The following is a 17,551-nucleotide window of genomic DNA, read 5'->3' as shown; positions in this document are numbered from 1 at the left end:
TAACTTTTTAAAATCTATTTTTTTGGCACCGGAAAACAAATATCACATACTCTTTTGGCATTCATTTGGATAAGTTGCAATAGTCTCACCTCTGCATGTACAGCAATTATGTGTACTAAAGCTTCCTTTACATAGTTTCTGACACCTGTAAATAAAAAAAGACATAGACAAACACATAAAAAGTTGTTCCAATGTATTTATGCCATGCTGGCTTCTTCGACTAAAAACGCAAAATTAGTATCAGCATACAGAAAGTGAAAGCTCCTTCCAACCACACCACCACATTTATTTCCTTTTTGAAAACAAAATGGGGAAAGGCACATTTCCTTATTGCAAAGATTATTAGCCATAAGTTCCTAGTCTCGTGGCATTGTTTTCTCTTCCTTCTTTAAAACACTTGGTGTATGTTTGTGTGTATGAATATTCAGTAATAGAGAGTTTTGATTCTAGTGACTTCGTTGCCACGTTGCCAATAAAAAAGACACACAGATTTCAACAGGATGGGACTCTTGGTAATATTTACCGTATTTTTCGCTCTATAAGACGCACCTGCTGATAAGACGCACCTAGATTTTAGAGGTTCGGGGGGGTGCTGGGAAGCCCCCCAGGCCGGCTGCGATCTTTTAAAACAGCCGTGCCGCTTCTCAGCTGACTCCTGAAGCGCGGAAGTTCGCTTTTGGCTTCAGGAGTCAGCTGGGAAGCGGCGCGGCTGTTTTAAAAGATCGCAGCCGGCCTGGGGGGCTTTCCAGCACCCCCCCCCGAACCCCCAACTCGGAACCGCGTTCAGACGATTCCCCCCCCCTGTCCCCGCGCCTACCGCGCACCGCTCGCCTTCCCGGGCAGCCCGACACGCCGGATCGCTCGCTCCCTCGCGCGTCCCGCCCGCCGCCAAGCCCCGCCCGCCGCCATCCACTCGGCCCGGGCGGCCGCTTTCCCGGGACGCAGGCGGAGCTGCTGCTCCAGTTCGCTGCCAGTACTGTAGTATCCAGCTTGCACGCATTAATCGCTTTTCCATTGTTTCCTATGGGAAACAATGTTTCGACATACGAGCTTTTCGACTCACGAGCCTCCTTCCGGCACCAATTAAATTCGTATGTCGAGGTTCTACTGTATATCGCTGCCCCCCTCTGCTCCAGCGCCTCCCCCCCCTCCCTGCCTGCATCTTCGCTCCATAAGACGGGGCTGATTTTTCATCCTACTTTGGGAGGAAAAAAACTGCGTCTTATGGAGCGAAAAATACGGTAAATAGTTTGTGCAGTTAAAATATCTATACTGAAAATGAATGGAAACATTATTTTAAAATATTCCCATTTGAAATAACTAGAAACTTGCAGTGCAGTTAATTTTGGATTGCATTCAAAGAATGGTCCAATATGTTATTGAGACAATTCCTCCATTAACACAAAAAAACACACAAAATGACATTACAGCTACTGTGAAGTTACCTCTAATATAACTCCACTTTTAAGAAAACAAGCATGTACAACAACTATTCTTCTAAATCAACGATCAGGTCCTGCATGATCAACCTACTACAGCACAAGAACATTTAATTAAACGAAGCCTTGAATTCTGAAAATAATCTACTCCACTAAGTTACACTGAGGAATATACAGGGTGTGTTCCAAAAGTAATGCAATTATTTTTTAAAGTAATTTTTTGAAGAGATTTGCACAAACACTTAAAATTCTTCAAAGTACTATCCTTGGGCCTCTACACATTTTTTCCAGCAACTCTGCCATGACCAGTACGTGCCCTGAAAGGCGTCTTCGGGGACGTCTCCCAAGGCTGATTGGATCTCTTCTATGGACAAAAAACTCGCCTTGCCACAATGCACTACGAGTCCGCAAGTTCCTGGCCAAACACCAGGTGCCAACACTGCCCCCCCCATAGTCCTGAGGTTGCCCCAGCAGACTTCTTTTTGTTCCCAGCCCTGAAAGGAACCCGTTTTTTGTCCATAGAAGAGATCCAATCATCTGTCATGAAGACCTTGCAAGAGGTCCCCGAAGACACCTTCCAGGGCACGTACTGGTCATGGCAGAGTCGCTGGAAAAAATGCGTAGAGGCCCAAGGACAGTACTATGAAGAATTTTAAGTGTATGTGCAAATTTGTTCAAAAAATTACTTTAAAAAAAAAATTGCATTACTTTTGGAACACACCCTGTATTATGTGTAAATGTCTATCCAAAGCAAATTGTTGTAGAACAGAGGTCTTCAAACTTGGCAATTTTAAGACTTGTGGACTTCAACTCCCAGAATTCTCCAGCCAGCATAGTCTTAAAGTTGCCAAGTTTAGGGACCCCTTTTGTAGAAGGTAAATTGTACATGACCATTTTCATTTGGCTACTTATTATTAATTGAAGCTCTATCGTATTTGATAGGTATGAGAAATGGAACTGAGTTGCCATTGGGAAAGACCAGCTAAAGCAGCTCAAGAAAAATAAAACCATCACATTCACTTGAAGACATTGCCTTGCCTCTGCCCCTTCAAAAAAGATACACTGAGCTACCCACTACAGAGTTACATCTATATGTATTTTAAACAGGAGTGCAAACTTCCTGTTCAAGGCCAGTGAGAGACAGAAATATTCTCACTATACCTGAATGCATGTTTCTATGGATTCTACTCATTCATTATTTTGCCACTAATCTACAGGTCAGTTGATGGTTTATAAAAAATCCCGCAAACCTCCAAGACAGTCATAGGCACCACATGATGTCATGGCATTCAAGAGAACTGTCCCCACCCACATACCTCCTGACTCACTGAGTAAAAAACACAGAACTCTATCTTGGAAATTCCCCAGGGACACGTAGAATATGCCATCTGGCGTTAAGCAGACACCATTACCTCACTGAGCAAGTGGATAAAAGGGAAGGAATTATGAAGTTTAGCAAGAAACAGTCATTGCTTTGCTTAGGGAATTAAGAACTGCACACACACACACCACAAAGCCCCTTCTTTTTCTAATCTTGATATCCCTGGGAAAGCCATGAGGAAAAATTGATTGGTTAATTATTATTATTATTATTATTATTATTATTATTATTATTATTATTATTATTATTAATTAGATTTATATGCCGCCCCTCTCCGAAGACTCGGGGCGGCTAACGACAATATAAAAAGACAATGTAAACAAATCTAATATTAAAAGACAATCTAAAAAACCCCAATTTAAAGAACCACTCATACATACAAGCATACCATGTATAAATTGTATAAGCCTAGGGGGAAGGGAAAGTCTCAATTCCCCCATGCCTGACGACAGAGGTGGGTTTTAAGGAGCTTGCGAAAGGCAAGGAGGGTGGGGGCAACCCTGATATCTGGGGGGAGCTGGTTCCAGAGGGTCGGGGCCGCCACAGAGAAGGCCCTTCTCCTGGGTCCCGCCAAACGACATTGCTTAGTCGACGGGACCCGAGAAGGCCAACTCTGTGGGACCTAACCGGTCGCTGGGATTCGTGCGGCAGAAGGCGGTCCCGGAGATATTTTGGCCGAATAAATGCATTCATGGAATCGTAAGAGCAAGAAAAAATATCTGCTCATGGCCTTGTTTTTAAAAGTATATGCTACCAAAGTTTCCATCCACAGTTGTATTTGTGTATCAAATGGTGAGGCCGTTGAGAACTGTGGCCAGAGAAAAGTGGGTTGGAGATCTGGAGAAGGGGCCATCTTGAAACAGTTTCTGGAAATTGAAATCTCAGAAACAAAATGTCCCCTTTGACCAGATGCTTCGAAGGAGGGATAAAGGGGGCCACTTGGTCATCTCAGATTTAATCTCCCTTGAAGCGCTTCTCCATCTCAACAAGACAAAATGCCTCTTGGAAGTCAGTGAATTCAATCTCATACAACCACTGAAGAGGAGTGCATCTACCACATTCAATGACTTCATTTTGATGAAAAGCATTTTCTGTAATGCTTGTGCCAAGAAGCCATTTTTTGTCTAGTACAGCGAAGTTAATGCAGTAGAAAAAGGATGGCATAATGAAAGTACTTGTGTCTAACCACGGTCGCTAAAGGTTTACTGCAAAGATGTGCACAGCCCTGCAGGCTACTGTATAGGAACAGTATTAGCGGTTATGTCCGGGCAGGTTTATTATTTATTTTATTAATTGGATTTGGGGCGGCTCCCAACATGTCCATAAAACAATATACAATTTACAATCAGATCCAATTAATATAATTAACTAAAAACATTATAAAAAACTAAGTATCATAATCATTCATTCAATACAGTGTTCCCTCGATTTTCGCGGGTTCGAACTTCGCGAAGTCTATACCACGGTTTTCCAAAAATATTAATTAAAAAATACTTTGCGGTTTTTCCCCTATACTATGGTTTTTCCTGCCCGATGATGTCATATATCATTACCAAACTTTCGTCCACCTTTAATAAATATTTTTTTAAAATAAATTTTAATAAAGAAACATGGTGAGTAATAATCTAAATGGTTGCTAAGGGAATGGGAAATTGCAATTTAGGGGTTTAAAGTGTTAAGGGAAGGCGTGTGATACTGTTCATAGCCAAAAATAGTGTATTTACTTCCGCATCTCTACTTCGCGGAAATTCAACTTTCGCGGGCGGTCTCGGAACGCATCCCCCGCGAAAATTGAGGGAACACTGTACAACCAAACATATTAAACATTGAATGGCCAAGGCATAAGTAAGTTTTTAAGTTCTTTCGAAAGGCGAGGTGGGTGGGGGCAGTGTGAATCTCCGGGGGGAGCTGATTCCAGAGGGCCGTGGCCCTCACATAGAAGGCTCTTCTCCTAGGCCCTGCCAGGTGACATTGTCTCGCTGACGGGATCTGGAGAAGGTCGATTCTGTGGGACCTAATCGGACGCTGGGATTCATGCGGCAGAAAGCAGTCCCGTAGGTAATCTGGTCCAATGCCATGTAGGGCTTTATAGGTCGTAACCAACACTTTGAATTGTGTTCGGAAACCAATTGGCAGCCAATGCAGTCCGTGGAGTGCTGGAGAGACATGGGCATACCTTGGAAGGCCCATGGCAGCTCGCATGGCTGCATTTTGCACAATTTGTAATTTCCGGACACTTTTCAGAGGTAGCCCCATGTACAGAGCATTGCAGTAGTCGAACCTTGGGATGATAAGGGCATGAGGAACTGTTAGTAGACACTCCCTGTACAAATAGGACAGGGTTCCTGAATAAGACAGCAGAAGTCTTTCTTGAGCATTTGAAGCCCAGGAATGCATAAAAAGGGGGACTGATCAGTATCTGCCTAGAAAAAGTCTTTTTCAAATAGTGTGGTTTAAGCATAAATCTATTCATACTGAAAACAGAAAAACAATGAAATAAAAAGCAGAGTCCTGCGTTTAGACATAAGTGTACATGAAACAGAAATAGTTCTGCAAATAATAATGCTGATCTTTCTGTCTGGGCAGTTTTTTCATGCTGTCATTAGAAGAACAACTGGGAAGAATCTCTTTGCAAGGTTCTAACACGTACCAAGGTGCTCTTTTTTAATCCCCTTTTCTCCCCATAAATCATATTTGGATGGTAAAATCAGGGTGCATTTATGTCTTCAAAAATGCAATTTAAAAGCAAGCAAACTCTTCAAGCCTCGTCTAGTTGGGAACAAAGACCCCCTTTTCCACTTAATAAGCAATTGCAAAAAAAAAAAGAGTGTAAAGTTAACAAATGAAAATTGTACAAGTGGTCTACTAGCATAAAATGACTTAAACTGTGCTGAAGTCCTCGCATGAACACAGACGATGTAGCCAAAACTTGTTGAATCGAATCTGCAGAATTAGGAATCTACAAACCAGGATTAGTAAATATGCACCTTTCCGAACCATACTGAAAGACTGAAGGGACTTTTGATGCTTATAGGAACCTGAGCAGCTAATACGTGGAGTACATGTGTCAGAGAGAGCAGAAATTAAAGCCATGTTTATTTCCACTGAAATCACATTTAACTCTGTGAAATGACCTACAATTGGATGCTGTTTCAGTGGGAAGTGAAAGAGGAAGAAGCCCTTTATCAAATCTAAGACAGCACTGCAAATCTCATTTACATTGCTCTGCTCAACACCTTGTTCAAAGGTTTTTTTTTTTAAATAGAGCAGTTATTTGTAATAACTGACGTCGATCAGTTAGCAGGCAGATTACTTTATAGAGTGCTTGATAAATTTGTGCTTAAAGTCCTTGACTACAATATAAGAAGCAACTCCTTAAGACAGAGTGATTTTATTCTTTAAAGAATACTGTCAAAGGGACCAAAATTTATTAGCCTGCACCATCCAAACTAATCTGTATAGGAAATCTTGTATTACAATTTAAAATTTAAAACTTCAAACATGCGTTAGGTTATAAGAAGACAATACGGCTTACTTAAAGCAGAGAGAAAAACAATTGCTGGAAGTGATGATCATCTGCATGTAAGAAGCTCATTTATTTCTCTTCAGGGTGAGCAATTTCCTGCTTTTATTGGAAACCTTTCACCACTAATCATAGGATCTGAAGATGTGATAGTTCAATTTTGGTTCAATATCGTTGTCAGAAGAAAACGTGAACTGTGTAGGCAAGTTCTGGAAAGTCTTCATAAGGACAACCCACCTATAATAACACTTCCTGTTTTTAATCCCTTAACTCTGCACGAGCTCTACCTGCCTGACAAAAATAAATTTCAGAAAGTGGGTTATTTATATCTCAGGGGTTTTCCCTCCTTTATATGTTAAAAATAAAGACATACTATTTTTTATATGTAGAGTGCTGACTACTAGAATATCAGATGTAGCTTACAAATCAAATATAAAATCAAAATTAATTTAAATATTAATTTCGGCTTGAAAAAAATGTTAATGCTAACAATGAGACCAATTTTCTCAATTAAATGGCAAGCCCACTGTGGGACCAGTAAAGGCTATAAAGAAGGAGTGACCAAGCTTTCATCAGATGACCAAGCTATACTTGTTGGTACAAATAATCTCAATATAGTTGGAGGCAATTCCTCAGTTATTCCAGACTTCTAAGAAAAAATCTGAGAAATATGGAATAATTTTAATTTATACTTTTGTTTTGCATAAATGTGATTATTATTATTATTATTATTATTGTTGTTGTTTTGTTGTTGCTATTATTATGTCAATACAACACAGCAAACGAGATCACTATGCTGGATTTTGTATTTCATCACCAATCGGGCGCTTCCCAAGCGCCTAGGACTGCATGATGTAGCGGCGAATTATGTTTGCCAATCCCAGTAAAGCGGTCTTTTGCAATTGACAGATGGAAATTTTGTCAATTCCGATGGTTTTCAAATGTCCGCTGAGATCCTTTGGCACTGCGCCCAGCGTGCCAAGTACCACTGGGACCACTTTCAGTCGTTGCAGCTCGATTTTTAGATCTTCGTATTTCACTAATTTCTCTAGCTGCTTCTCCTCAATTCTGCTGTCCCCTGGGATTGCGATGTCGATGATCCATACTTTCTTTTTCTCCACAATCAGGATGATGATGATGATGATGATGATTATTATTGTTGTTGTTGTTGTTATACCAATTTCTTCAATAAACCAAATAGTTTAAATGCAATGTATGTCCATAAACCTGTGGTTGCCCTAATAATGGCCTGTCGTTGTCTTTGCGAGATGAAATGACAGCTATTTTGAAATGAAAAATGGACTTGAAGATATGTAGGATTTATGAATGTATTTTGTTTGTCACTCAAACTTTATGAATAATATCCTGGAGCTTTTAAGGAAAATGCAAAAGGGAATCTGGTGATTTGAGAAAGCTTACATTGATAGAAATACCTGGAATGCCATGGAGATAATAGAAGCCCAATTATATTAAATATACATTCTAATTTTCCCATAAATTGCCAACTTGTTTGACAAAGAAACAGACAGCATAACGTATAACCAATCATAAATACCTGGATCGTTTTCTAACTAATCTTCTCTCTCTGCATAATAATATTTGCTTTGTCCTTCAAACTAATCATATACAAGATAGTCAGATGACTGTGTGCTTATTAAGTAACAGTTAAAGGACTGTTCATTTTCATTTAATGAATGAGGTCATGAAAACTAAGACCAAATATAAATTTCACCCCCCCACCCATAAATAATTATTAGTCAGAGAGCCAATTAGGCCATTCAGTACTTTCATCTTTCTCTACAGTGCAGCTTCAAAATTTACATGTAATAAAGCCCAAAACAACAGAAAAATAATTGAACCACTTGATTAGAGTGGGTCAGTGTTTTGATTTGTAATCTTGGGATTTTTTAAAACGATATTTAGTCAAATTAGATGACAAAGATGTTTTTTAAGCACTGGGCCATACAGGTAGTCCTTGTTAAACGACTGCAATTAGTTACAACTTAGTTGTTAAGCAAAATGGTCACTAAATGAACACCTAATTTCATCAGATAAAGTTCTGCTGTACCTGTGCCTTATTTTCTCCCCTTTTTTGCCCACTCATAGGGCAGAGAGTTGCTTGAACAACATTGGTCTACAAATTTTGGGAAATTACCGATCTCCAAGAGGAAATATGTTAATTTTTCATATTTTGATTAGATGAATTTCAAAACAGGTGATAAAGGTGCTGCTGGTTGGCTAAAGTTTTCAAAATATTTCACAATACAGTGATCCCCCGCTCGTTGCGAGGGTTCCATTCCAGGAGCCCCCGCAACGAGCGGGTTTTCGCGAAGTAGCGATGCGGAAGTAAAAACACAGTCTGCGCATGTGCAGACGGTGTTTTTACTCCCACAGCGCTAGCGAGGAGCCGAAGATTGGGGGCGGCGCGGCTGTTTGCCGCCGGCATGGGGGGCTTCCTAGCAGCCCCCCAAACCCGGGTTGGGGGTCTGGGGGGCGCTGTCTCTCGGGGCTTTCGTGCTGAGTCCGGGAGCGAACTCGCTCCCCGACTCAGCTGGAAAGCGCCGAGAGACAGCGTGGACAGGCCCGTTCCTTGGCGCTGTCTCTCGGGGCTTTCCAGCTGAGTCGGGGAGCGAGTTCGCTCCCGGACTCAGCACGAAAGCCCCGAGAGACAGCGCCAAGGAACGGGCCTGTCCACGCTGTCTCTCGGGGCTTTCGTGCTGAGTCGGGGAGCGAGTTCGCTCCCGGACTCAGCACGAAAGCCCCGAGTGACAGCGCCAAGGAACGGGCCTGTCCACGCTGTCTCTCGGGGCTTTCGTGCTGAGTCGGGGAGCGAGTTCGCTCCCGGACTCAGCACGAAAGCCCCGAGAGACAGCGCCAAGGAACGGGCCTGTCCACGCTGTCTCTCGGGGCTTTCCAGCTGAGTCGGGGAGCGAGTTCGCTCCCGGACTCAGCACGAAAGCCCCGAGAGACAGCGCCAAGGAACGGGCCTGTCCACGCTGTCTCTCGGGGCTTTCCAGCTGAGTCGGGGAGCGAGTTCGCTCCCGGACTCAGCACGAAAGCCCCGAGAGACAGCGCCAAGGAACGGGCCTGTCCACGCTGTCTCTCGGCGCTTTCCAGCTGAGTCGGGGAGCGAGTTCGCTCCCGGACTCAGCACGAAAGCCCCGAGAGACAGCGCCAAGGAACGGGCCTGTCCACGCTGTCTCTCGGGGCTTTCGTGCTGAGTCCGGGAGCGAACTCGCTCCCCGACTCAGCTGGAAAGCGCCGAGAGACAGCGTGGACAGGCCCGTTCCTTGGCGCTGTCTCTCGGGGCTTTCCAGCTGAGTCGGGGAGCGAGTTCGCTCCCGGACTCAGCACGAAAGCCCCGAGAGACAGCGCCAAGGAACGGGCCTGTCCACGCTGTCTCTCGGGGCTTTCCAGCTGAGTCGGGGAGCGAGTTCCCTCCCGGACTCAGCACGAAAGCCCCGAGAGACAGCGCCAAGGAACGGGCCTGTCCACGCTGTCTCTCGGGGCTTTCCAGCTGAGTCGGGGAGCGAGTTCGCTCCCGGACTCAGCACGAAAGCCCCGAGAGACAGCGCCAAGGAACGGGCCTGTCCACGCTGTCTCTCGGCGCTTTCCAGCTGAGTCGGGGAGCGAGTTCGCTCCCGGACTCAGCACGAAAGCCCCGAGAGACAGCGCCAAGGAACGGGCCTGTCCACGCTGTCTCTCGGGGCTTTCGTGCTGAGTCCGGGAGCGAACTCGCTCCCCGACTCAGCTGGAAAGCGCCGAGAGACAGCGTGGACAGGCCCGTTCCTTGGCGCTGTCTCTCGGGGCTTTCCAGCTGAGTCGGGGAGCGAGTTCGCTCCCGGACTCAGCACGAAAGCCCCGAGTGACAGCGCCAAGGAACGGGCCTGTCCACGCTGTCTCTCAGCGCTTTCCAGCTGAGTCGGGGAGCGAGTTCGCTCCCGGACTCAGCACGAAAGCCCCGAGTGACAGCGCCAAGGAACGGGCCTGTCCACGCTGTCTCTCGGGGCTTTCGTGCTGAGTCGGGGAGCGAGTTCGCTCCCGGACTCAGCACGAAAGCCCCGAGAGACAGCGCCAAGGAACGGGCCTGTCCACGCTGTCTCTCGGGGCTTTCGTGCTGAGTCGGGGAGCGAGTTCGCTCCCGGACTCAGCACGAAAGCCCCGAGAGACAGCGCCAAGGAACGGGCCTGTCCACGCTGTCTCTCGGGGCTTTCGTGCTGAGTCGGGGAGCGAGTTCGCTCCCGGACTCAGCACGAAAGCCCCGAGTGACAGCGCCAAGGAACGGGCCTGTCCACGCTGTCTCTCGGCGCTTTCCAGCTGAGTCGGGGAGCGAGTTCGCTCCCGGACTCAGCACGAAAGCCCCGAGAGACAGCGCCAAGGAACGGGCCTGTCCACGCTGTCTCTCGGGGCTTTCGTGCTGAGTCGGGGAGCGAGTTCGCTCCCGGACTCAGCACGAAAGCCCCGAGTGACAGCGCCAAGGAACGGGCCTGTCCACGCTGTCTCTCGGGGCTTTCGTGCTGAGTCGGGGAGCGAGTTCGCTCCCGGACTCAGCACGAAAGCCCCGAGTGACAGCGCCAAGGAACGGGCCTGTCCACGCTGTCTCTCGGCGCTTTCCAGCTGAGTCGGGGAGCGAGTTCGCTCCCGGACTCAGCACGAAAGCCCCGAGTGACAGCGCCAAGGAACGGGCCTGTCCACGCTGTCTCTCGGGGCTTTCGTGCTGAGTCGGGGAGCGAGTTCGCTCCCGGACTCAGCACGAAAGCCCCGAGAGACAGCGCCAAGGAACGGGCCTGTCCACGCTGTCTCTCGGGGCTTTCGTGCTGAGTCGGGGAGCGAGTTCGCTCCCGGACTCAGCACGAAAGCCCCGAGAGACAGCGCCAAGGAACGGGCCTGTCCACGCTGTCTCTCGGCGCTTTCCAGCTGAGTCGGGGAGCGAGTTCGCTCCCGGACTCAGCACGAAAGCCCCGAGTGACAGCGCCAAGGAACGGGCCTGTCCACGCTGTCTCTCGGCGCTTTCCAGCTGAGTCGGGGAGCGAGTTCGCTCCCGGACTCAGCTGGAAAGCGCCGAGAGACAGCGTGGACAGGCCCGTGCGGCGAGAATGAACGGCGTGAGCGGGCGAAGGGCGGGCGGCAGCGAGGAGTTTGCGTGGGCGGTGGGGAAACTCCTCGCTGACGCCAGCAAGAGGGGGAAGACTCAGGGAAGCCGCCCAGCAGCTGATCTCCCGGTTGCCATCTACGCATGCGTGCCCACGGGCACGCATGCGTAGATGGTATTTTGACTTCCGGGTTGAAAAATAGCGAAGTACCCTGTTCGCAATGGTTGGGGACGCAATAAACGGGGGATCACTGTATTTTGATATATCCAGGTTCCTAAGAGGTAAGTAAGGAGCGTGCATAAATGCACCGGTGTGCCTTCCGTCCTCTGTCCAATTGTCTCTCCTTATCTCATTTATCTTTTCTTCCTTTTAAATATGTTCACCTATACTTTTATATCTTTTCTTCTATTCTTTTCTTTACTTATATTATTACATATCTATTCTCTCCAATGTGTATTATGTATTGGACTAAATAAATAAATAAATAAATAAAAATAAATAAATAAACAATGAAGATTTATACACAGGCAATTATATTTGCCTACAAGGGAGGGAGGTGTCTAAACGATCATGAGGCCAACCTCTTACCAAAGTATGTTAGAACAATGAAAATGATACCACATGGAAGTGTATAAATTTAGCTTCATTTTGATAACACCAGGGGCAGATGACTATGAAAAACGTGTGGAAATTTTGCTTAAGTCCTATAAAGCACTTGATGCAAACGTGTCACTGAAAATTCACTTCTTACACTCTCATTTAGACTATTTCCCTTTGGACATGTGATGAACCAGGGGGAGAGATTCCACCAGCATAATCACACATCCCCCTTGTAATTTGGAATTATTTTGATGCAATTTTGAATTGAAGCTGTATCTTGGAAACTGGAGCCAATTAATATTTAGTTCTTTATTTTCCTTTATCAGTGACCCAATTCTGGTAAAATTAAGCTACCGGTACTTTTATTTCCGAGGCCTTGCCAATGCAATCAGTCTCTTGACTGTTTTTTATGATACATTTTCCTAAAAAACTCAGCTGTGTGAGTTCAGTTAGCTGATTAGAATTCTGGCTGCCTTACCAGCTGCCTAAAACTGATCAAACTTTCTCAGTTTCACAGCAAAGGTTTTTTATTATCATAAGCAACATGAAAGCATTGGTCCGTTTTTTATTACCATTTATTACTGTCATGTTTGTGAATGGATGCTAGCTTAGGCTGCTGCTAAATGAGGGCCAAAATACAGTAATAAATGTGAGAATCTGCTGCTTTATTTTAATTGTGACATAATTTACTGTTTGCAATCACATAGTAATAATATCCCCTGTCTATTTTCTAGATTATATAAAATGCAGGAAAATGTGAGGAGGTTACACTCTGTGGAGGTCAATTAAAACTTGGTCAAAGATTATATTTTCCGGAAAGAAAAGCTTTCAGTTTAGGTGAGAACATCTGCAGCAAGCCCAAGAGAAATAAACAATGAGTTAAATGCCCAGAACAATGGTTAAATTTGTATCAGGATTGAGAGGCAGTTTTTAGCTGATATTAACCAATCTTGAAAAAAAAGAGTAGGATCACATTTTGGTTGGAAGGCTATCAGGAAATCCCAAAAATGAAGGTTAGACTGGGAAATTAAAAGCACCCAGAAAAAGATAATGGCAATATCATTTACATATTGTTGCAGGAAAAACACCATGGAGATGTCAATGTAGCCGTGATGAGCTGAAGCCATCCTGTAGGAGTTTTAAACTTTATCTTACTGTTGTAAATACAAAATATTTTACTTGTGTTGTCTCTTGGACATTATGATAAATGTTTTTGGTCATTCATGAATCCCTCCATTTCTCTTAAAGAACTATCACTCAAATACTCAGCTTGAGTATTGAAAAAACAACATAAAACTATCACTCAAATACTCAGCTTGAGTATTGAAAAAACAACATAAAACATTTTCTGTATTTTTTTTCTGGTATGAGCTAAATATAGGTTAAAAATTAGACTTATCTAATAAGCTTACAAACATAGTTCCCTCTAAGCTGAGCAGTGAGCCATGGCTCACTTAAAAATCATCATCAACTCAGAGTTTTTCAAACCTGCCCAGAAGCCGAGAGGGAAAGAGTGAGAGGGAAGGAGAGAGAGAGGAAGAGAGAGAAACAGATAGAAAAAAAGAGAGGAAGGAAAAGAGAAAGAAAAAGAATGGGAGTAAGGAAGAGAGAAAGAAAATCAAAATCTAGTTTGAAACTAGCTCAACTATTTAAGTGGCATTTTGATATTGATAGAGTTGCCCTATTATGAGCTCACTGTTATAGACACACAGTACAGTATTTTATTTTGAAATTCTCTGAGGCAAAACAGGGTGGGTTTTTTATTTGTTTGTTTGTTTGTTTATTTATTCATTTATTATTTCTGTGCCGCCCAGTCCCAAAGGGACTGCCGCTCAGACAATATACTTTTCCGCCCCCCCCCCAAAAAAAAATTAGAGGGAACACTGCTTACAAATGAAGTCAAGAAGAGGAAAACAGAAGAATTTAGTGATCTGAACATTTTGAAGAACATTTTGAATAATCTCAATGTAAAGCTGTAAGCTCAGCAAAATGTTAATAATATTTTGAAGCGCTTCTTGCCATAATCTTTACATTAGATATGTACTGTAACACAGCCAAATCATCTTGTTGTGCTTTGCTTCGGAAACGAACATTGCATACCCAACTTGTACACAACCTGTTTTACCTCATTCTAACATAGTTAATAATCTTGCTTTTAGGTGTAACATGGGAAAGCAGAGTTCTGGTTTGCCTTCTAAAAGGAAATACAGTGTTTCCTCGATTTTCGCGGGGGAATGCGTTCCGAGACCGCCCGTGAAAGTCGAATTTCCGCGAAGTAGGGATGCGGAAGTAAATACACTATTTTTGGCTATGAACAGTATCACAAGCCTTCCCTTAACACTTTAAACCCCTAAATTACAATTTCCCATTCCCTTAGCAACCATTTAGATTATTACTCACCATGTTTATTTATTAAAGTTTATTAAAAAATGTTTTTTAAAGGCAGACGAACGTTTGGCAATGACATATGATGTCATTGGGTGGGAAAAAACGTGGTATAGGGGAAAAAACCCCGAAGTATTTTTTAATTAATATTTTTGAAAAACCATGGTATAGACGTTTCGCGAAGTTCGAACCCGCGAAAATCGAGGGAACACTGTACAGTATTCTAAAGATCCAGGAAAGACATACAATATGGGAACACTTTATATGACAAAACTAATTACCCCATGAATGCCGTTATTCATGCATTGAACCAGCTTGTTCTACAAATTCAAACCTCCAATGTGAGCAGTTACAGCCCAGAAATTAAACAAGACATATCAATATATTCACTGTGAAAATAAAACTTCTTAAATTTTGGGAAGAGTACAGCATAGGTATCAAAAACCATGGTTGGAAGCTGGGGTTTGAAAGAAGATTTAAACTCGTGTTTATTCAAAAATTAATAGAAATGTTGTTGAATAGTGGCATTTACTTCTAGTTTTCGGTAAAAATGTGTCATAGTGAAAAAGAATTCATTTAACAATGGCAACTTAATGACCATGGTGATTTGCTTAATGATTACTGCAAAAAAGATGGTAAAATCAGGTGGGTTACATGAAACTTACTTTATAACCACCACAAGTGATGATTTTTAATGGGTCGGCTATATTATATTCATAATGACTACCAATTATTAGGATTCCTGATCATGCAAGGTGTCTACTCATATCCAGATTAAGTCTGTATACTTTTCCTCAGAACTACCACTCAAAACAAAAATGTCACTTAATTAGCCAACTGGCCCATTATCTTTATCATAGCCTGGAGAAAATGAGCATCTACATGGGATGCAATCAAATTTTGCTGTTTTTAAACAACTGGAATTTGGGAGATTCTTGCTGATTTACTTTAAATCATCTGGAAATCTATTGATCTTGGGTTCCTTAGCTCATTTCTGCCTCCCTCTATCTTAAATAACTTTCTACTCCCAGAGTTGCAGAACTGGCTGAAGCTGTTTATGTGTGCAGAAACAGTTACATGTCTAATTCATTCTGCCAACAGCAATGTTGTGAATCTTTGTAATGTAAAAATGAATCAGCACAGGATTCTTATAAATATGAGTCAATCCAGACACTGAGCTGTGAGGTCTCAAGTAATGAGTACTATAATAAAAATGTGTGTGTATATATATTATACACACACATTCTTCAGGGAATGCGGAATATTTGAAACTGTTAAACCACATTTACCCATATTATTTATTCCAAGCATTCTACTAATACTTACCTGTTGGAGGAAGACAATCTTTCCAATCAAAGTAACCAGCATAAATTCCAGGTTCCAATGAACCTACTATGGGATCAGCCTTTAGCTCAATGTATATTTCAAACAGCCGTTGATCTAATTCTTTTAATGAATCCATACTAACCTAAAATAGGGACATAACCATGACATTAATAATATTAATTGAAAGAACGTACATGCCACATTCTTTAATCATGCGGATGTACTAGTTAGCTTAATTGCTTTTTTTGGTCAATCAATATAAAACATACTGGCTTATATAAACCAAAGTTACCTCTGTTACAAAAACAGAATACAGTATTGGACAATTCTCCCAAATTCCCACCTGGCTCAATGGCAAAAAGGCATCTAATTCTATTACTATACAGGAAAAGATTTACTATACACAACAAAGATTTTGTCTGTTTCTGTATTGTTGTTTTGGGCTTGTAATTCTCATCTACAAAATGATATGCAAGAAAAACTGTTTTTTAAACTTTCAAAAGGGAAGAAATAAATTAATGTAAGAATTCCAGTGTAAGAAAGCAAGGTACATGGTGTAGCAATTGGTATTTCATGGTCTTAAACCACTTGAATTTGATAACTAAAGTGACATAAAGCATTTGAAATAATGGTCTATGTATATTTTATTAGTATGATTTGAATTAAATGACACTGGAATGGCTGCCATTCTTTCAAAGTTGGCAAGGTAAGTAGAACAGGAATTGTAGCCATTCTAGAAATGGTATTTGATTATTATACAATATATTAAAAGAAATCTTGAAAGCTTGTCAGTGTTTCTGCTTTTCCCCATCCAATGCCAAACGAAATTAATTCAATTTTCTCTTGCTTTCTTCTTTCTCAATACTATTTTTTTAAGGTTACTTTCTTAACACTTCACTCATTCCTTCTTCACTGGCAAAATCAGATTCACTTTCCTTCACAATGGGAAACATTAAATTCCAGTTTGACAGGCAGAGGGCATCCAATAAGGGAAATGTTTGCAAGACGATCTATTCTTTAGTAAAATGATGTGGGTTTTTTCATTAATAAAAACATTAAAGCAACATCATCATTAACTCACCTCTTAAGTACAGTGATACCTTGGTACAGTAATACCTCGTCTTACGAACCTAATTGGTTCTGGAAGGAGGTTCGTAAGGCAAAAAGTTCATAACACGAAACAATGTTTCCCATAGGAAACAATGTAAAAGCAATTAATGTGTGCAAGGGGGAAAAAAATTGCAAAATGTCGCTCTGTTGGGCGCCGCCGCCCGGCTGTAACCTTCTGAAACAGCCGGGCACTTCTCCGCGGCCTCCAGAACCCGAACCTGAACTTTTGCCGAACTTCGGGGTTTGGCGTTCGGGAGAACGCCGAGAAGACCCCCGGCTGTTTCAGAAGGTGACAGACGGGCGGCAGCGCTTCTCGGTGGCCTCCCGAACCCGAAAAGTTCAGGTTCGGGCTCAGGAGAACGCCGAGAAGCCCTCCGGCTGTTTTAAAAGGTGACAGCCGGGTGGCGGCGCCCAGCAGAGTGCCTTTTTGCGATCTGCGATGGGTTCGTAAGTCGAAAAAAGTTCGCATGAAGAGGCAAAAAAATTCCAAACCCCCAGTTCGTATCACAAAATGTTCGTATCATGGGGGGTTCGTATCACGAGGTACCACTGTACTTAGTTCTGGGAGCTGCAATGGGTTTTAGAAATTTCTGTCTCTCCCTATTCCTATTTTAGTGACCTTTCCAGCATGCCCAACTTTCTGTTCAACCTCTGTCCATCCCCCTGCTTTTGCAGCGACCTTCCCAGCATGGCT

General features: G+C 43.2%; 1 protein-coding gene across 2 annotated transcripts in view; it reads right to left on the bottom strand.

Moving 5' to 3' along the window:
• EXOC2 (exocyst complex component 2) overlaps nucleotides 1-17,551 on the bottom strand; it is a 119,965-nt gene that overhangs the window by 17,960 nt on the left and 84,454 nt on the right. For both annotated transcript variants that reach the window (XM_070747169.1, XM_070747170.1), the window contains exons 23-24: nucleotides 15,748-15,889; nucleotides 90-145 (exon numbers count right to left, since the gene is read on the bottom strand). In XM_070747169.1, the coding sequence (XP_070603270.1) occupies nucleotides 90-145; nucleotides 15,748-15,889 (198 nt within the window). The remainder of the gene's footprint in view (nucleotides 1-89; nucleotides 146-15,747; nucleotides 15,890-17,551) is intronic.

This window comes from Erythrolamprus reginae, chromosome 3, assembly GCF_031021105.1.
Source record: "Erythrolamprus reginae isolate rEryReg1 chromosome 3, rEryReg1.hap1, whole genome shotgun sequence".
Classification (NCBI taxonomy): domain Eukaryota; kingdom Metazoa; phylum Chordata; class Lepidosauria; order Squamata; family Dipsadidae; genus Erythrolamprus; species Erythrolamprus reginae.
This window is presented reverse-complemented; position numbering and strand designations above follow the sequence as displayed.